We start from the raw sequence: 21,261 nt of genomic DNA, 5'->3' as shown, positions 1-21,261 counted from the left end.
CAGTCTCGTAAAACTCTCAATCAGCCGAATGTGGTGAGAGAAGTACTGACTGGTCCTCTCATCCACAACTCTGCTTGCAAAATCAAAGGAGAAGTTAATTCATGCTCCCGTTATGCTGTTGAATTCTCTTCCATGGACAGATCCAGGGTGGACACAGGCATTGGTAATCTCTCTATTTTTGCTTGGTGTTATTCAGAAGATACTAGGGAGCCTACAACACAGTGTGCAATGGGAGCTTTATTTCCATGGCTGTGGTATCTGCTGAATCCATTTTAATCTCTTGGAGATTTGGTGACTCAGGTGTCCTTGTTTTTTCCATTTGGGTGAACTTCATCAGGCTGGCTGCAGAGCTTCCCCAGGGTTATTCCAGATGAAACTGTGGCCACATCTTTCTTTAAATTTCACATCATATTCTTATCATGTGCAAAATCTGGTAGTTTGGGGTTTCTTCTGTCTTTTATTTTTAAGTCCTGGAATAGTCTGAGTCGGAAGGGACCTTTAAAGGTCACCTACTCCAACCTCATTTTAATGAGCAGGGCCATTTCCAGCTAGATCAGGTTGCTTAGGGCGCCATCCACTGTGACCTTGGATCCCTGTTTCCAGGGATGGGGCATCCACCACCTCTCTGGGCAGCCTCTTCTGCTGTTTCATCACTCTCATTTAAAAATGTTCTTCCATATATCTAGTCTGAATCATCACAGAAGATACACTCCATTTTCAATGATTATTGATCCTGTTTGTGATAATGGAAGGGTAGGGAAGGAATTGGGCCTGTATCTTGATTTGCTTCTTGGATACTGTAATCTGAGTAATAAAATCATGTAGAAATTTAAAAAACATAAAACTCAGACTCAGTTACCAGCAGATACATTGCCACACATTTGTTAAATCATACAGGACTTACTTGATTTTCTTTGCAGTGAGTTCAGATAAAAATGGCTGTGAGTATCATCATTTCACTCTTGAAACTTCTCAAGCTGCATTTAGCAGTTTGTTCCTTTAGTCTAACTCATCATCTTTTGTCTTGTCAAGACTAGTTCTTCTTTCTGTAAACAATCATATTGTTGCTTGTAGGTAAATCACTGCCTTTCTTCTTACTCTAGAAGAGTACTTACTCCTTCATTTATTTGAGATAGCATTCACATAATTTCCTCACCTCTCTTTTCAAGTTTTTCATCTCATGTCTTGAAATGCCTTTCTTGCCTTGGAGGTCTCAAGTTTCTTAGTCTCTTCTGTTCTGATTGGCAAAGTACTGCAAGTGTACACAAGGATAGGTACACTGAGAGTGTCCTATGTCTGCTTGAGGACCTAGCATGTCATAAAGTATGATATATATACTCTAGACCATTGCTATGCCTTTTTATTCTGTGAAATGTTTTGTTTAAGAATGTTGATGGTCATCGGTGTCCTTTTGGTCCTTTGCATTTCATGAATCTTTATGCTAATATTGTCTGTGCTTCTTCAAGATGATGAAGATACATTAAAATACAGGGCAAATTCCTGCCTCTGACTTCCCAATATCATGCACCTGTCTTCCTGTGGGTAATTATACATTTATCTGGGACATGTTATCCCTTCTATTTTAAAATAATGTACCAAAGGCTTTACTGAAATCCATAAATCATATCTCCTCATACAAATGATCTAGAAAGATTTGGGCTAGAAGCCTCTGTGACCCTGTTTTTCATTCCATTGTGATTTTTTTTTTCTTGTTTCCTTTTGGGATAGAAGGGGGCTAGGGGAGGGGAAACAAGCCACTGTCATAAATGTTTTCACATTTTCTCCCTGTGAAGTTTGGCTTTGTCTCCAAGAAGATGACTCACCTTACCACAATTCCAGTTTAGAGCCTGGTACAGCTGCAAATGATTTCTTAGGCAGACCCCCAGCCATTTTAATAAGTTTCATTTCTCTTATGAGAGCTCAGATAATGAGTTTCTTGGTTCTCTCTCAGAGCTGATTTATTCCCCTTAAATTTTTTCCAGAATCTAGGAGCCAAGTTGTTTTTGGTTAATTTTTAAATGTCCTCTTAATTTGTTGTTTCCAATAATTTTACCTTGGATGTTTCCATCTTGGAACTCTGATTTAGATGGGCTTGCTGATGCTGACCATTGTGATGAGTCTGATATATCTTCTAGACATTTGCTGTCTGATCACCTGCCAAGTTCTATATTTTCCATATGTTTTCCTGTGTTACTAAATTTCCTGTCAGCCAGCTGCATAAGCTGCTGATTTGTCTATTGGATTCTACTGCTGTTTTTTCTACAGTTACTCATCTGACCCATTTGATCCAAACTACTGTGTGCATGAATTGACTACTCTTGAGATGTAAGTAGGGTGAAAATGCTTTTCAATATCAATTAAATCTCTATTTGTTATTCTGGATAGATCAGAAAACCTTCGTTAGAGTGGTAAAACCAGGACTGTCACTTTAAAGACCATGGTAAATGAAAGGCTGACTCTTCTTCCTCTGTAAAGAAGTGCTTCTTGCCATCGGGATGTTTGACAAGAGTGATTCCCATGGAAAAGCAGCTCTGTGCCATCCTCTTCCACAGCAGCAGAGATGGTACTCACTGTGAGTATAGGGAGCACTTCTGCAGGAAGACTCTCATTAAAGGAAGAGCTACAGATCTGTCTCTTTAAGGAGGTCCTGGTCAGTCTTTTTTTCAACATCACTGTTGTTGCCTCACTCGGACATTACCCACAAACAGGATATGGTACTTCCTTTTTTCAACTCGGATATCAAACCTTACAGAGGCATTAACACATCATGATTTAGTGCACCTTTCTTCCATTTCTACTCCTTCTAATTCTTACTGATATGTCACTCAGGTAGTGTTTAAGTTATTTCTATGTTATTTAATTTTTTTCTTTATAGTTCAATCATCTAGGTTTATAAGAGTTAGCAAATTAACATTCCATACATAGAATTTCTTAGCTATGTTCTTCCAAATAATTTTATTTGCTACTTCACAGAAGCAGCATTACATTTTGCATAATGTAAAATACATGTAAATACATCACTGAATGTGGTTTTGGATTGCATGCAGTTGCAGTAATGACTAAAGTCTACTTGCTTCCAACTAAGCTTAAAGCACAGAGAATGCTCCAATGCACAGGCAATATACCTGAAGTACATGATAACATAAGTCACATAAATAAAACTACCTTTAATTTTGCAATCATACTTGGTTATTGTGAGCAGTAACACAGCAATTTCCCTCTGGGAAAGAGGGGAAAAATGTCAGCGTATTATGCAATGCTTTGTAAAACTGTTTATGCAGATTTATTCAGTCGTTTTCTGTAAATAAATGTGAAGTGACATTGCTAACCTCTGCATGTTTAGATAAGGTTCCTTTTTAAAACAATGAGTAATTCTTTACTCAGACCTCTTTCTATTACATAAGGTAATAAAAAGTCAGCACACCTGAAAGGGACAGTGCATTGCTGCTCATAGTGCAAACCATGAACAAGGGAAGCTGCCAGACTACTGGCATTTTTCCATCCAAAATTTGGCTACCAAGAACATGGAATGTCAATATGACAATGACTTTAAACACATCTTAATAGATTTGAATACAATAGAAGTGTTCTCAAAAAGTTAATGAAGGGCTTAGGAGGGTAAGAGGGTTTAAACAAATAAGGTATCTTTGCAATTCATTGCCCTCCTGGCCCACTGTTGTTAAATCTGGATTAGCACAGGGGTGCTAAAGGAGGTGAGATGGCAAACCAATGACAAATAGAAACTTAACCTGCCCTCAGAAACACTTGGTAACTTTCTTCCCCTTCAAGTTGTCTCAGCTGCTATTTTTTTCCCTACAGCTTTTTGACTAAGGAAAGGAGTCTGAGTTTAGCTGGGCTGGTTTAGTAGCTTTCCTCAGATCTTTCAGTCTAAGGGAGCTCCATTGCATTATGAGAGCTTTGAGAGAAATAAGAGCATGCAATCACCTGTTTCACAAGTGATTACATCTAATTATTTCAACTACACTGGTGGGCTAAAGATGGACTGGCAGTTTGTAATCTAGCAAGGAAATGGGGCTCCCACCGCATCCTCATTCCCCAGATGCCCATTTTCAGATTCACTGTCTAATGTAAGGGGGCTCTTGGAGCAGGGACACTGAGAACTGTCTAGTCCATTGTGCCAGAAGTGTCCTCTGTTCCAGCAGCACACTTGGAAATGGCACAGTCAGTTCAGGTGCTGCTGTGCTACCTGACATTTCCCATGACAGCTCCCAAACTTCTTTTCACCACTTTACAAGAGAATAACTGGAAGAGCCTTGTATTTTTTTTTAACCTGTCATATCCATAGATGTCTCTAGAAAAGGAAAGGTGAATTAGATGGAGTGTGTTAACCTGAGCCAGAGGGAATGCTCTGATCTGTACCTGTGGCTTTTTGCAGCTTGTGATGGCTTTCAGTGCACTGCAAACAGACAAGGTCACTCTCTTCAATTTTCAGGCTGTGGTGTGAAGATGCATTAGCAGGGCTGTAGGCCTGAGATAATAGACCTTGCTCCAAAGCAGTGCTCCAAAACAATTAGGCTTGGCTAATGCCTTTATTTCCCCACTGATTTGCTGCTGGCTTGCCACTGGCCTTTTCAGTTCATAGCAATATTTGTTCATTTCTATCTGAAGAAATCATATAATGCATCTTCAGGGAGAAGAAAGTATTGCAAAGCTACCTAAAACCAGTCAGTACGTATTACATAGAATGGCACTTTATACCCTAAGGACTAGAGGTACTTCTAGTATAAAACATGAGTAAGCATATATAACATGCAAGTGTATATAACATTACAAGATGTAAAAGCTTTTGGTAAAAAGAGGATTTTTAAACTGGTTATAGACACAGACTCAGTTAATAAACTGAACAGGATATTAAAACACTAAGGCAACAGGAAGTTCTTAAAATTTCAGTCTCAAATCCTTACTGCTCTACATTGCAGGAGCTAATGCTGCCACTGTCCAGATGTCAGTGAAAGAATTCATCCTCTTTTTCTCCAGGGAGAGTTTTCCTTTTGTTTGCAGTACAGGTAAAGCTGCACAAGGACTGATTGTTGATCCAGGATCAGAAGGTATTCATTCCACAGCAGTTTATTGAAGGACATGGAACAAAGTAGGGATGGATTATAAAGGCTTGCCCTTTCTCCTAAATTTCCGTTCATGCATTCTCAGGGAACAAGTTGCACATGAAACAGTCAGCAATGCACAGGGTGTCTGGGCAGCCTCTGCAGGTTTTATCAAACCAGAGCTTGGATAGGAGTGAAATTTGAGGAGGTTCCCGTTTTGGCTCACAGCACTTTGCAGAAGCAGTCAGAAGGTGATTTTCCACGATCTGTGCTGGTATTCCACATGACATCTGAATAAAGGTCAAGGCAGCTGCGTGAGGCTTTTTTCCCCAGTTGCACTCCTTTGAATGCCATATTTAATTAATGTAAGACCGGTGCCGGTACACTTGTTTAAAGCACATTCTCCTCTTTGCTTTTGTACTGCATCTACAGCCTGTGACCCTGAGCAGAACACAATTTTTAGTTCATAAAAGAATCCCTTAGTGCAGTTTAGGTAATTAGATCAAGTTTTGAAAAAATAAGACACAAAAAAGACAAATTATGTACAGTGAAGTAGAAGAAATCTATGTACCTGCAGTCCAGAAGGTGTGTCTGGCTAGGGAAATTTGGTGAATTGATTTGCTGAAACACAACACATTTTAATTTAGTCAGATTTGGGGGGTTTTTTTCATAATTTTAAAGCAGAAGACTTTTCATTTTAATATTGTCAGGACTAGTCCTCTGAGCCTTGCACTATCTACAGCTGTGGAACTGTCTCTGTTTCAGGCTTCTAAATCAGCAATGAACTGAAATACTTTTCTAGATCTTTTTTAATTTGGACATTTTTTATGAAATGTTAGAAATTCATCTTTCTTTTCTTTGTAACAAAAATCTTCTTGGTGATTTTTCCATAGAAGGATCTCGGGAATTTTCTTTTAGTTTTGTTATTGTTGTTGAATTAGTTGCAGTTTCTCTCCAGAGTTTTATCCTTGGACCTCTTGCTGTCTCTGAACATGTTTGTCTTTGGCCTGAGCCCAAGAATTATGTGTTCCCCAAAACCACAAGCCTGAATCTCTGAATCTGTTGACAAGTGAGTATATCATGGTCAGACGGATGGAACTGGTAGACTGCCATTCAGCCCACCCACTCTCATGACAAGGATGTGCTGTGCAGTTCTTTGCACATTATATTTGGCTTCAAACAAGAAAAATAACGTCTTTAGTATATTTTACAGATGCTGTTCTAGAGGAGCAACTTAAAAACCTTATTTTTACCATCTATTTCATATTTCAAAACCATAGCTATATCCAAATTATACCCTTGAAATTTTGAAAGTTGTGGTGATAATTGTGTGTTCGATGCATTTTTTTATATCTTTCGCAACACTTTCTTATATAACCAGTTTTGCTCTGTTTCTGTAGTAGATTTTTGATGCTAGATGTATCTGCTAAATTGTATTTTGTAAGACACCATAATGGGAGACTTATGATTGTTATAAAGGCTTGATGAAAATTTGATTTTGTCACAGATGGAAGTGAGCAGCTTGAGATGCAGATTCTTGCTGATGTGTTCTTCATTTATATTATCTTCAAGAAAATTAATTGTATTCTCTTAAATGGGATGATATTTTTAAAAAGAAATAGCAATAACTTAATCAGAGTAGTATTGCTAAAAATCTGGACTGTCCAACACCTTGGTTTTTGTGAAACAGGATTTAAGCTGTTGTTAATTGCTACCCCAGACATCTTCTTCCCAGATCACCTTCCTGTGCTTCCTCCTAAATGTCTCAGTAGTAAAAATATTGTTGCTGAAAATTGTATTTGAGAAGACATTGATGTAAACTTCAAGCTTATTGGATTCTGTGCAGAGGTTTGAACAAGTTCATATTTCATGGGCTTTTTTCAAATGTCATCAAAGCAAAGATGCTTTAGCCTCTCACATTTCATCTGGGCACTCATTCTTCAGTGCCTTAAGTACAGAATGCCATGTTTAAGTAATGCATACTAACAGGAAGTTATATTTTCAACCATTTCTCCAGAATCCTGCAATACTTGCAACTAGGTTATTGGTGGGTTACTAAAGATTATTATCAAGAAGTCACATATACCAGAAGGTAAAAATGGATGTCTAGAAATTGATTTACAATTATTTAGAGCAATGTTCAGATCTTGTATTTTTTCCTCACCTCCTTTTTTTCTTTAACTCTTACAGGTTTCTTGCAGGGTCAGGGTGTGCTTAGATATTTAGTCTTTGAAAGGTCAAGAACCTGAAGAAAATCCTGTAAAATTTGCAAAGTTTCTCTGAAATTTCTGATCTGAAACCATGAGAAACAACCTGAAACTATAAGACTTCCCCATTACTGTCCTCTAATTGCACTCTTTGCGTCCTGACCCAAATTTTATGTGTATAACAATGCATGCTAGCCTGGTTTCGTATACAGTAACTGAGTTTTGTACAGACAATGGAAATGCAGTGTTTGTTGCATTGTTAAAGACATTGTTTCGCATATGGGTATTTTGAAATATTAGGCATTTGTGTCTTATAAAATTCTATAGCTTTCTCTCAGCAGACTGGCTTATCATGTCAAAAATACCACTAAACTTTAGGCAGGTGCCTTTTGAAAATCATTAATTGTTTTTTCATCCAGAGTGAACCCAGCAGCAGCTTACACAGAGCTGTCCACCTCCCACACATTGCCTGTGTAGTCAGGGCTGTCCCCAGAGCTCAGGGGTTCCCTTTCATAAGTCAGACCTTGCTGATGAGGTGGAAGATCCCTATTACAGGTAAAGTGCACATCATACTTTCATCTGGTCTTTCTAGAGCCCCTGAGACTAGTCAGAAAGAGAATATTACTGGTTTTCCAAGCAAACCTCAGCTTTTAAGACTTGGGAAACTGTGATACATAGTAAGGTTTTCATCCATAACAAATTAAATTATATATCTAGATATGTCATGTAAGTCTTCATTGAGAAAGGAATCTTTTTCTGTCTTCATTTCTTAGGAATATCACTTCACAGGACGTATAACTGCTATATTTCAGGTTTTAATCTTTATAATAGACTGGGTACTAGTTTAGACTCCATGGTCTAGCTCACCAGATTTTGTTTTAATCTAATGGCAGCTCTACTTAATAAAAAGTAAGTTTTCAATTTGCAACTGTTTTGTTTGAAAGAGTTTTTTTATCAGGAATTCTATTCCCACTGTCTATTTTATACACAGTTTCTGAGCCAGTCTACCATAAAATGCAGCTCCTGCCTGTCATTGAAGGTTACAGGTAAAAATGAACAGTGTATGAGAAAGGAGAAATGTCAATGTTGTATCTTTTCAATTCATCAGTATAAATTTCTCTTGTACAATAAAGATGTGTTTGGCAGAGCAGCAGACCCTAATCACCAAGGAACTGATTTACTGAAAGTTAATAATTTCAGAGGTCTGGTCATCCTTGGAGGATTCCTAATGAATGTGTGTGGGAGTTGTAATTTTCTTGTATTTAACTGTTGCTAATGTATTATTGTAAGAGGAATTCCTCAAGAAAGCCATCATTTTGGAGTTCTAGGTAATAGGAAGAATATATAATGGTAACAATTCTATGCTTTCCTCTGTATTTCCTTTGTTTGAGACCATCAAAAAAGTCATGGCCGCTTTCAAGGCTCCAGAGTCAGCTTTTCTTCGGTTTGACCTGGACCTGTAAATGAATCATTTGCATCATCTCTTTTGTCGTTCACATTTAAGATTGATTTATAAAAACCCCAGTGTCTTGCATGGTTGCTTAGCTCTGGTCATTTCTCCTCCACTTCTGCCTTCACCTTTTATTTCCATAGTACTTGCTGCTGCTTTTTCTTCATCTTCATCCTCCCTTCCTTTCTCGTCCTGGGAATTTCTCCATTAAGTTTGAACTCTCCTGTTCACCATAAAGAGTCTAGTTCTATGGTTGAACAATCCTTCAGCACCAAGAGATCTTTTTAACCTTCCTCCACCTCCTTTTGAAACCACTTTTACACTTACTTTCCCCCCAGAATAATTTTAATAATTGTTTTCATATCATCATATCTTCCTTGGTCAAATGACCAGTTGGAAAAAATACATTTACATCACAACATTATGTTACCTTGAGGAGCACAGCAAGGCAGTAATAGCACCTCTGAAGCCAGAATGTACCCATGCTAATTGTTGGCTTAGAGGTCCCTATATATTTTAATTACTTGTCCTACTGTTATACTACAGTGCTTTAATTTTAAATGAAAGATAACAGCTGCCTTATCTCTAAGGAAACTGGTCTTGATTTTATTAACTTACAGGACAGAAGAATAATTGGCACATATCATTGTCCAGAAATGTATTCAACAAAGGTATCTTTCATTGTTTTCTAATGTTTTTATCCTCAGAGACGTAAAATTCAGGTCTTGACCGGTTATGGTCATTAAAGATCCCATGGCACTTTTTTATAGCGTGGTCATCTCAACCCAAGCACCTGGGCAAATATCAATTTGTGTAACTGTTCTGCTTACCCAACATTCCCCACCACCACTCACCCACCCCATAGTTTTAATTGGCTACAACATTCTCCATTTCCTCGACTAAAACAAAGTGTGTTGTTCTGCACTGTCAGTCACCACATTTCACCTCAGAGGTGATTGTGCTTCACTGGGAAGTGAAGTGGTTCTTCTTTCTGATGCTTGTAAAGCGCTTTGGGATCCTTTTGAATGGGTGCTGCTGTTTACAGTAAATGTAGATCACTGTCATTCTATCTCAGGCGTCACTTCGTTACAAAAGCATGTTTTAATTAGAGCTGGGCGAATCTACTTGGTGGAAAAAACAGTCCCAGCTCTCTCTAATTTGACAGGGAACCTTTTGACAAAGGTTTAAGAGTTAGATTCCCCTTTCCCCTTTCCCCTTTCCCCTTTCCCCTTTCCCCTTTCCCCTTTCCCCTTTCCCCTTTCCCCTTCCCTTCCCTTCCCTTCCCTTCCCTTCCCTTCCCTTCCCTTCCCTTCCCTTCCCTTCCCTTCCCTTCCCTTCCCTTCCCTTCCCTTCCCTTCCCTTTCCTTCCCTTCCCTTCCCTTCCCTTCTTCAAAATATCATGAGAAAATGCATTTATTCTTATGGTCAGTTCATTATTCCAGATGCAGGAGGGTCAAATTAGTGCTCAAGAAACAGCAGAACTTTGTGGTGTTTTCCTGGGTGTTGTAACACTTGAAGGTTCGCCCATCTCTAATATTTACTGTATTTTGCGTTATTTCTTCTGAAATAGTCTTAGAATATTGAAAAATGTTGTGCTTCAACTCTGATATGAGTGTGATATGTACAGAAGAAGACATTTTTCCCTAGAAGATAGTTTAGAATATTGCTTAATGTTTTTTTCTGCCCAGCTTCACTAATCTTACTAACTGCTTCCAAGATTATAGACATCTGCAGCATTTTGCTGCATTAAGAAAAAAAAGTTGACTGGAGTGATATCATGCTGCTAAAACATGTTTGTGTCTAACTCTGGCAGACTGAAATAGCCTTTCTTGCATGTGTGCTGCATAGAATGTATGCAAATATGTAAAGAGCACTCAAATTTCTAATATCATTGCAGATCAGAAGGATAAAGTGGTTAAAGTAGATTCATCCTAAGAAGATTTAAGATGTGAAAAAATTTTTGGCACTAAAATATTTTCAAAAATAGTATCCTAGAATGCACAACATTGAGGTGAAAATAACCCAGGCTCTGGGCTAAAGGGTAAACCCATTACATTAGTGGATGTTATATCCAACTTCCCCTGATGTCACTAGAACTAAAACTTCTTTTCTTGAGGTTATATGAAAATACAGAAAATGTAGTTTCCAAATGGCTTTGCACCCCTCATGTAGGAAACTTACCTCTTGTGATTTTAGACATTTTGGGATCAATGAATGCCAAGTACCTCTAATTAATTGTTTTATTTTTAGGATCCTGAGAGTCCTATGATTGGCCTGAGATCTAATAACAAAAATGAGTCCCCTTTCGTTTTACCCCAAAAATCAGAAAATAATTTTCCAAATAAATACACTCATTAGAAAATAATGTTTGAAATCCATCTTGAGAAGTTTCATAGATCAATTTGCTCTTGCAGATATTTGCTTTTGTTGGAATTACAATAGTAGAATGCTACTATTACTTGTCCAATGCAGATGAGAACTGATTTGATGGCCTTCCTGGATAGAAGCACTGCTCCCTCACTATTTTCAGTATCATGCTACAGAGCTCTTAAAGGAATTTTGCTTGAGTTCCAGTTCAACTTTCCCATTTTTCCAGTAAAGATTGATTTCCCACACTATGGATTTCATAAATTTCATGTGGCTTTCATGAAAAGCTAACGAAAAAGAAAGATTTTGTTTCACTTTGAGTCATGACATTTGATTTATGATTAAAATATAATGAAACTAGAGGGGTGCAAATTCACACAGACTGGGGAGAAAAAAGAGAGGGAAATCTGTCATCTCAGCAACAGTAGGTTTTGTGCCTCACTTGAACAGATGTAATCACTCAAATGACAGTGTTTCAGTAGGTCCAAAGTACCTTTGTGAGTGACTTCTCAGTTCAGAGCACTGGGCAGAGGGTGCTACTGGTTTAAACCCAGTTCTCTCATCTTGCCATGGTAAATATTACACAGGGGGTTTAATAATGATAAACAATCTGCACTGGACAGTGCAGGGTGGTACAGGCTGCTGACAGCTAGTTTCTAAATATTACAGAATATACTAATACCCTGTTTTTGTTTAGAAATCCACAAAGGTCACAGTTTTTGCACTTTGAGTAATAATCATAGAATATATTCTGTACATGAAAAATGAAAAATGTGGCTGAGTTATTCTTAAAGGAGCTCTGGGACAGTTTTTTCTCTTAATTGGCCTGGAGTGTATCTGCACTACCATCACTAATTCAATGTAATTAATTAGCTTCTCATTAGCTATTACTGTTTTTAAGAACTTTTAGTTAATTATAATCTGTTATCACACAATTCAAAATACATGCTAAGAGAAAAGGCAGAGAAGAATTAGAACTTCCCTAAATAACTTCTATTTGTTTTCTATAAATGGATTCTTTTTAAAATCTACTTCCACACTCCAGATCTTCTCCAGATTGCCTAGGAGTGGAACTTAGTTCCTTATCTTTGAAATCCTCTTGATTGTCTGAGGGGTTTCTCTACAATATTGCTTTATTTTTTTTTTTCACTGAATTGCTTTAAAAAAATGCATAGCAGCTAAATCTACCCATTGAAACAACTGTTCAATGTACATTTGATGTGATTACATTTTGCATATCTTTCCCCTTGCTTGAAATTGCAGATGTCTGCTATTACAGCAGCATGCTATTACAGCATGCGTTGTATTGAAGAAATTTATTAGTTCTGGGGCATGGAGTTTCCACATAGCTATAGCCAGACTATGCCATTGCCTTTCCCCAAGTAACCAGCACTCCTGTTTGGAATATGGGGGCCTAAAATGTGCATTCTCTTGTGCAGTGCTCTGTACCTCATTCACAGAGGCAGAGAGACCACATGAATAATGGCAGTTTATGTCAGAGCCAAAGCTTTCATTTGAAAGAAGAAAAACCAAAACAAAGCAGATCTTTTCCCATTTGATTTCCTTCCAAAACCCCTGAAAATTCCAATATTTGCCCCAGATATCCTACTCAATGACAGAATGCCTCTTTCAGGAGCTGAGTGTGTTCTCTGTTCCCAGGTATTGCTTGTGCTTGCTGAGCATCGGGTCCAGGGAAATACCATTTATTGCTTTATACTATACTGGCCCTATTTCTCCTTGAGGTCACAAATAAATGATAATAAATATAATCCCAGCTATGCTTAGAGTCCTTCAGGCTGACATCCAATCAATTAGCAATGCTAGATATGGCCCTTACCAGCATGGCTTCGTTTTGCAGCTGACCAGGCTTCCTTTCCTTCCTTCTAAATCCACCTCCTTACATTTTTTTACAGATGGACCCACACGAAAACATCTTGTTGAGCACGCTGGAGATTAAAAACGAGATGGCTGCCTCGGAGGCTGTGATGGGGCTTGGGGACCCTAGGAGCACAATGCTGGCCTACGACACCTCGAGCATCCAGTACCGCAAGGCCGGCCTGCCCCGGCACAGCTTCGGGCGCAACGCGCTGGAGCGGCACGTGGCACAGAAGAAGAGCCGGCTACGGAGGCGCGCGTCGCAGCTGAAAATCACCATCCCTGACTTGACTGATGTCAATGCCATAGATCGATGGTCCCGCATCTTCTTCCCCGTGGTTTTTTCCTTCTTCAACATCGTCTATTGGCTTTACTATGTGAACTAAGAAACAAAGCCACGCAGGAAGAAAGAACTGGATTTTCTCTTCGAATCTGTTGTACAGCCAAAAGTGGGACTTGGAAAAATTCTATTCAGGACAAAAAGTTATTTTAAAACACCTTAGTTGCTGGCCCACTCTATGGTCTGTTTTTATAATGTTTTGGTTGTATCTGCTAAACCATATATCTGTTAAGTTGCAGTATGGACACATCCCCTTATCAAAATATAAGTGCATTTTGAGTGTAAAGGCAAATTGCGTTTTGAAAATCACTTCTGTCTCATTGTCCCTCACTCTTTTTTTTTTTTTTTTTTTACTTCCTAATGGCCATTTGAGTTTAGTGGTACAAATTATAGAGCAGCATTTGAGAAACAAGTTTTAATTTCAACAGCAGTACATGCCATTCTAGGGAAAGTGCATATCCAAGGCATGCATATACACTGAAAGAGTGTACTAAGTTATCATGCTTATGAAACACATACACTTTACTTTTTAAATGTGTAAACTTGAAAACAAGTAGTGCCTGTCATCTTTCCAAGATGATGATGGTCAGAGGTTTCCCAACCATATTCAGGTATTTCCTTTTATTTATTGAAAGAACTGAACCTTTGACTGATAATATTGGGGTTGGGTGTTTGCACAGAAGCTGAAGCAAGAAGCACTAATTGTATTTTAAAGAGAGAACATATGCTCAGTCACAGTGACTGTGTTTGGGATCAACAGAGGAATGTAGGGACAGTATAAAAATGCATCAGCACTGAAAGGGTAAATGCTGCTGGGTTGTGTTGAGGAAAGGGAATCTGTCCAAAGTGCCAAAATTGATTGCCCAAATAGTAATTCTGTAGATGGCTGAAGGAAGCCAGTGGTGCCCTGCCTTTCTCCAGGGCAGGGAGAGTGAGAGAGCAATTACAAAGTGCAGGGGCAGGGGAGACAGGAGGCAACATATACATAAAGGTGTTTGTATATACATATATATATATATGTGTGTGTATATATATATATATGTATATATATTTATGTATATACACGGTGCAGGTGAATGTTGTCAGTTGTACACACCTTAGTCTGAAATAGTCATGTGGAGTTGTGTGATTTCTTCCAGGTTTTCATCTCTCCAGCATTCTGCTTCCTGCTGTTGGTTAAAGGTTCTGTACCTCTTTCAGCAGTTGGGATCTGAGCATTTCTATTTCTGTACAAGAGGTACTGACAGGGTGTGTTCTCAGTCTGGATTAGGCAATAACATTTCACTTTTTGTTTTCCTTAATGCACTGTTCTAAAGGAAAGAAATTCATAGCAATCACTTTAAGAGTTTAAGTACACTCTTGAATGTTTCCTGCTTTAGGGTGATTTCCATTGAAAAACTAGAAAATTTCTGTTTTTCTCTGGGAAGCTTCTTGAATTAAAAAGTTGATATTTTTTTCATTCCATTGAGCTTTATTTTTACAAAATAGCAAAATATATAGTAGAAAAAAAATTAGACAAAATATTTTGTCACTTATTCCACTGTGGAATTCTTTTTGTAATGAAAACAGCAGTCACAAGAGCTGTATAAAAAGTTAAAATTCTTGATGGCTTTTACTAGATCAGATCCCCAATATTGTTTGACACAATCTTTCAAGAAGCAAAAGCCACATCTGTTGCATCCATACTACCTCTCATCTGTGTACGAGTTTTTGAAAGAGACTAGAGAGTATAAATGGTTTTTTTCAGGGTACTAAAAAATTATTTAGACTATTTTTCATAAAATATATTTTTTAATTTTTTTGTTCTTCAAAAGAGTAATTTTCTTACAAGTTTCTGTGGTTTTATTTTTGATCCCCCCCCCATTTGATAGTAAATGATACTAATAGGAGGAGAATAGTTCTGAGAACTAATAGGCAAATATTCTGACTTTTTTTTTTTGAGCACTTCATATGCTTATTTCTGGTTCAAATAAGAAAGGACAGTTTCAGAGCCTGGGATGGGATTTGCAATACACCCTACCTGCCAGGAAGCTGTGTACATTGACACACAGCCTCCAGGCTCAGACTCTGCAATATGTAGAGGCAGGTTTCCCTCATGTGATTAACTTTCCAAGTGAAAATTTTGCTCTTTGTTCACACAGTAAATTTGTGACTGCATTTCATGCATAACGCAATAACCTTTGTAGATGCACTTGGGATTTCAGCTGATAGCTATGAGTCAAGTTGGATTATTTTTTTCCCAATTTTAAGAAATGGAGCATATCAAAATTCAGTATTTCTCCTCAAAGTCTGTTCTGTGAAAATTATATTAATTAACCTAAATGAAAGCAGTCTTATGGTATTCTTCTGTACAAGCTTTTCTTTCATTTCAGAAATTGCTGACAGCTCCTTTTATTGTTTCACAGAAGCAGAGTGTGACTGCAGGGAGCTCGCAGCCTTCCTGTGGTTGATACACATCAAATATAAAACCTTACAGGGAATATGTTGACTCTCTGCATTGGTAACTGCTTCAGCTATTACAAAAATCACAGAGATCGAATCCTGGAACTGCACATTCACTTTTCTGAAGCTACAGTACAAGCCATAATACTCTCTGATATTGCTTTTCAGAGAGTGAAAGAAAATGTTTGGTTTCTGCTCAGGTGTCACTAGGAAAGATAAATTATCTGTGGGGAAGGAGCACTTTTGCTTTTACTATGTTCTTCTGGCTATTAATGTGATGTATAAAATTAGTGAAAGAGAAAGAGTCTACCATTTTGTACTAAGGCTTAACACTGTGATATAAAAAGATGGGGGTGAGAAAGGCTGGTGAGGCACTATCAAGGAAAAGGCATAACTCGAGCCCCAGGTAAGCACTTACTCCTGAGATACTTGAGTGAAAGTGGGAAATGATGCCAACAGACGTGAGAATGGGGTTTGCTATGTGTGCTACCCTCCAGGTAAACTAGAATAAATTTACTTTTACTTTAGAATTGACCGAAAATAAATATTCTAGATCTTTTTAATCGTGTTAATTGTTGTTGGTTTCAATAAACAAAATAGCAAAGTTAATAATTTAGATAAAAAACTTGTAATATAATTATAGTTGCACATTTTATTGTTCTATTAGACATAATAGCCAGCAATTAAGGTGTTTTTCATCTTTGCGAAATTCATGGGGGAATTATGACTATAACATGGCACAGTTTTAATGAAATCTTTGAGATCAATCTGTAAATATATACTGTACATGACTGCTAGTAAGTATGATACACATTTTCAGAACTGAAAATTCATGCAACATATTTCTGTGTTTGCATAAGGAATGTTATGTTTCTATCCTATCGCAGTTCAATGACTGGGAAGAAAGACTCAAGCAATGACATTGTGACCATTTCTTTTCTCATTCCCAGGGGAGGAAAACAAGAGTCCTAGATAACAGCATGTGGCAGAAGTCTTCAGAGAGTTCTTAAATTCAAATAAAAAAAAAAGACATAAAATCTGTAAGGTACAAAAAGCACAATGCATAGAGAAAATCGGTGGTGGTCTTATACCTGGGGAAAATATCCTATTTATTTCAGAAAAATGTGCATTAAAATTGAGCCTCAGTTTATTTTCACTATAATTAGTAGACTGTGTTCCAATCCTACAACACAGTGCAAAACATAAGTGAACAGATGTGAAACATTTTCCAACTGTATGTGCATATGGACGTACCCCCAAATGTCTGTATGGACATATGTGTGTATATATACACGTGCTGAGTATATATATATATATATGCACACACATTCACATGTTGGTGTGTTAAAGGAATAAGCTAATAATAGTTTTGTTTCTATCATCAACCAGTGTATGAATATATTTTTGAGAAAAAAAAAAAGAGTAATGTATTTAGAAAAAAAAAACCAAACAACTAACTCTACAGGGTAACTGGGCATTTCTATATCAGCAGATCAATGCTTATGATTCGTATGGAGTATTGCACCGTTTGACATGATGATAGTACTGTACCTCCTTGCATCTGGAATTAGACTAGTCCTCACATTGCTTGCCTATTTCTTCTCTCTCTTTTTATAACAGCATTGTCCACTAGTAAGTTTTCAAAACCAACAAATTCCTTAGGGAACCAAGAAAAAAAAAGGCAAAAATAGTAACTATTTCTAGAAAATAATCTAGGGTGGGATGGCCAGGGTACAATACTATATCAGTAGTGATCAAAACATTTTGCTATGTGTACATAGAACATACGATGTGAGCAACCATAACTTAAGCTGAACGTGTGTAAATATTATCAGATTTCTTAAACATTTTTAACTTCTAATTTGTACTTTATGGTAAGGCAAAAAGCTAATTCTACTTATGGTTTAGGTTAATGTGTCCTAAAATTATGTAAATAATTAAATAAGCTGTAAATGAGCAGTCAATAGATACAGTATTTGTTTAGTGACTTTTTTTTACTAAGTACAATAATTGCAGTGCTCTAGCAGAGTAATTTAAACACCCTTTTGCATAAACAGATTTGGACTCCAGATATAAAATAGTACAGGAAGTGCTGTAGTGTAAAATAGCCACCGTGGCAACGTTCCTGCTGGCACAGCTGATTCTTTTGTATGGTTAAAATGTTCAGGCCACACTCAGTACTCAGACTAGCCAAAACTAACAGGGCCTGGTTTTCACTTACAATAAGGCACCTTGATGTTGCTCCAGTGAGTGGAGAGGTGAAGGTGTCCAGGTAAGTGAGAATTCAGCTGTCGGCGATTTCATTACAGAAGCCTGCATATTGCATCTGTCTGATTCTGAAATCTGTCTCTTATGGTATTTAATAGTAGGCTTATATTTTTCTTTAAGGAAAAAGAAAAAAAAAAACCAGGATGTTTGACTGTCGTTAGATAGCATAGTCCCCCAAAGCCAAAGAATCTTCACTCCAGAAATTGTTTAAAAGGGAAATCTAAAAAGTCACTGCTTAACACCAAAGGTAAAGCTTAGTAAAATGCACTAGGAACTTTGTCTAAATTTTTAAGAAGCAAATGGAATGTTGTTGATCAAAAAGACTGCCCTATTCTACTTTGTAAAAATACTGAGAATTTAAATATCCATTATATAAAATTGAAATAGATAATCTCTACAAGAATATGCAACACTAGCATTTCATAAATATAAAATTATTTTCTTTGTAAGTGCTTTGACAAAAAAATGAAACTTAAATGATGAAAAATCTCACCTCTACTTTCATACTAAGGGTTGTATTTTTTTAATGTTTTTCAGACATGAGGTCATCTATTCCAATTTGATAGCATTTTGTATGTTTTCACTGTTCCTGTCATTTGGCAGATACTCACCAGGCTGTATGGTTCATGGTCTGTCCTGTTAATTTCAGTTGAAGACAAAAAGAACATTTGAAACATGATTAATTCTGACAAACTGCCTATGATTTGACTTCTATCACGTTTTTATTGGCATGGGTGTTTAAATGGTTCTGTTAGTACTGTCTTTGCACAGTTCTGAGTTATCTTTTACTTAGTACTATTTATTTCATAATGTAGTAATCATCAGCCTTACTAATGACCTTGTAGCCTTTCTTATATGCACATAATGCACATTTTCCAATGGCTAGAAAATGCAAAATACTAGTGGATATCATTGCATCAGATCTTCATGTCTTTCTCAAAAGGACTGCTAACCTCTGGGATTTATGAGGTAGTAAAATGATGATTGTAAATGAGTAGCACATAAGAGATATTTTCTTGAATTTAAAATTATTGCAGCCAGTTTCAGCATGTAAATATATAATAATGTTGGCTAGTGTGTAATTCTTGAATTTAAAAATATAAATAAAGAAAACCTAAAATATGTACATGTAGTTGTGTTATGTTGGGCAGGCTCTATTCTCAAAGCTGCAGATTTCATTTCTCATCTGAAGTGAATAACTCTGAGTTTGGGTCAGAAAGGGACTCAGAAGCTGGGTGTTGAGGCACCTGAAATGCAGATGTAGGATGGGAATGGGGAGCCATAACATGGTGTTAATTTGCCTGTGCAGCTCTAGGGGGAGCTGGGTGTGTGGGGAGTGTAAGCAATGTGCAGTGAGAAGCCTGGTGCTGGTCAGTAAGGAAAGGCTGAGAGCAGGGGGAGCAGCTGAGAAATCTCTGAGGTTCAGCAGCACCTCCTCAGAGCCAGCTCTTGTGCAGCTCTTACTGATGGTGAGTTGCTGGTGTCCCCCGTATGGAAGGGTTTGTTTGCAAGGGGATGATATTTCCTTTTACAGTGAATGGTCTTAAATCTGAATATGTGGAGTTCAGATATGGAAGTCCCAAGTTTCATTTCTTCCTCTTCCTACTTAGGGTCTTACAGGAGAGATTCTGGATGACAAATTATTGACCTTTTCAGGATAGTGGCTTTAGATTCTCCTGTTTGAGTGGTTCAGTTCAAGAACAATTCAAGATGACCAGAGGAGAGGAGAGAGCAGTCAGGCATGGTCATGAGAGGCTCTGACTGCTTTGGACAGGGATTAGAATCTGGGTCTCTCATTGTGCTCCAAAAAAGTAAAATGTCCACTAATCCAGGTCTGGTTTTGCTGCTTCTTTGTGTCTTAGTGGAATCTTGAGCCTTAAATACATTTCAGACTCACACTTGTTTGCTGGCTATGCTGGGTGAGCAGTTTGTGTCTATTGGATTTTCTTGTCTGCTGTCCCAGCTCTAATAAAAGGAAGTCCATAGCTGTGTTTCCAAACCCCAAGCGTTACTACACTGAGGATACTACAGGGTGTTCGTTGGTAGCTGTAGCTGCACATTCCTGCAGTCCATTCTCTTCAGGGGGAGCAGATGGAGCACCAGAAAAGGGAACAAATGGCCATCAGACTAAAGGCTGCCAAAGGCTAAAACTGCCAAATTCTCATCTTTGTCTGGAAATGCAGACAGCAGTTGGTAATTCCTTTTGAAGTTGTCCACCTGGCTATTCTCTGTCCCAGCCCCACAGCAGCACTGCTTTAATGATGGATCTGTTCTCTCTTTTCTGTGGATGAAGGACACGAGCTCTGCAGAGAGTGAAGATGGGAAGGCTTGAGCCCTACAGATGGCACTGAGGTGAGGAGCTGCTGGTGCAGGATGCTGACTCTGTGTCAGGAGACACAGAACATGAGAAGTTAAATATTCCAGACTGTTAAGGAAAGCTCAAATATGACTTCCTTCCCTCACTGTTTAAAATACCACATCGTCCTCTGAAGCTTCTGAAAAGTAGAGCAAAGTTCTGAGGACTGAAATGTCAGCACATTTGCTTTATTACAACTCTGTGAAATACTGTTGCCCCTTATTTTCAGGATTATTACAAGATAGGAAGCAAAGTATTTAAACTTTAAATACTTAAAGACTGGTTCATGATTTCAGAGACTAAAAATATTTATAGTAATTGGTGAGTATAATTTCCAAATCAAAAATGTCTATTTCACTTGTCTGGGTTTATAAATGCATTTGATGTTATCCCATCCTAACAGGAGTTATATCAAATCAACTGGCACAGAAATAAGGTTAGTACTATAGGGTATTTGAATAATTTATTTCCTTTACTCTGAGTTTTAACACTTCATGACATGTAACATGGCCTCTCCTTCATTCAATTTACTGGATTACAAATTAGAAACCTTAATAGTGACTTCTTATGGGTAAATTGCACTGTTCAATATATCTTGATAATCTAAAATTAAGAAAACATGAGAGAAATTATCTAACATCACAGTTCTTAACTTATAAAAGGAAAATGAGTATTTTAAAGAATGAAATTATGCATCTGTCAAATACTGAACAGCTGTGAAACAGTGAAATAATGGGAACTGGCATCTAACACATTGTAACTGCTGCATATAAATAAATGCAACATTATAACTACATAGCAAGTATGTTCACTGACATAAATTCTGTGGTTATCAAAATTAATGACCAGCGTGACATTATTAATCCATAATGCTTGTTGTTCTTGAGGGATAT

The 21,261-nt window shown here is 37.6% G+C and overlaps 1 protein-coding gene across 4 annotated transcripts in view; it reads left to right on the top strand.

The window, feature by feature from the left end:
• The window catches only part of GABRB2 (gamma-aminobutyric acid type A receptor subunit beta2), a 167,365-nt gene extending 148,227 nt beyond the window's left edge, over positions 1 to 19,138 (top strand). For 3 of the 4 annotated variants that reach the window (XM_064725285.1, XM_064725284.1, XM_064725283.1), the window contains 2 exons: positions 9,341 to 9,391; positions 13,001 to 19,138. In XM_064725285.1, the coding sequence (XP_064581355.1) occupies positions 9,341 to 9,391; positions 13,001 to 13,348 (399 nt within the window). In that variant the 3' untranslated portion in view covers positions 13,349 to 19,138. The remainder of the gene's footprint in view (positions 1 to 9,340; positions 9,392 to 13,000) is intronic. The other variant, XM_064725286.1, reaches the window with a different exon arrangement.
• The last annotated feature ends 2,123 nt before the right edge of the window (positions 19,139 to 21,261 follow it).

The sequence above is a fragment of the Zonotrichia leucophrys genome, chromosome 13, assembly GCF_028769735.1.
Source record: "Zonotrichia leucophrys gambelii isolate GWCS_2022_RI chromosome 13, RI_Zleu_2.0, whole genome shotgun sequence".
Lineage (NCBI taxonomy): Eukaryota > Metazoa > Chordata > Aves > Passeriformes > Passerellidae > Zonotrichia > Zonotrichia leucophrys.
Note: the sequence above shows the minus strand (reverse complement) of the source record. Positions and strands in the feature narration are given on the sequence as shown.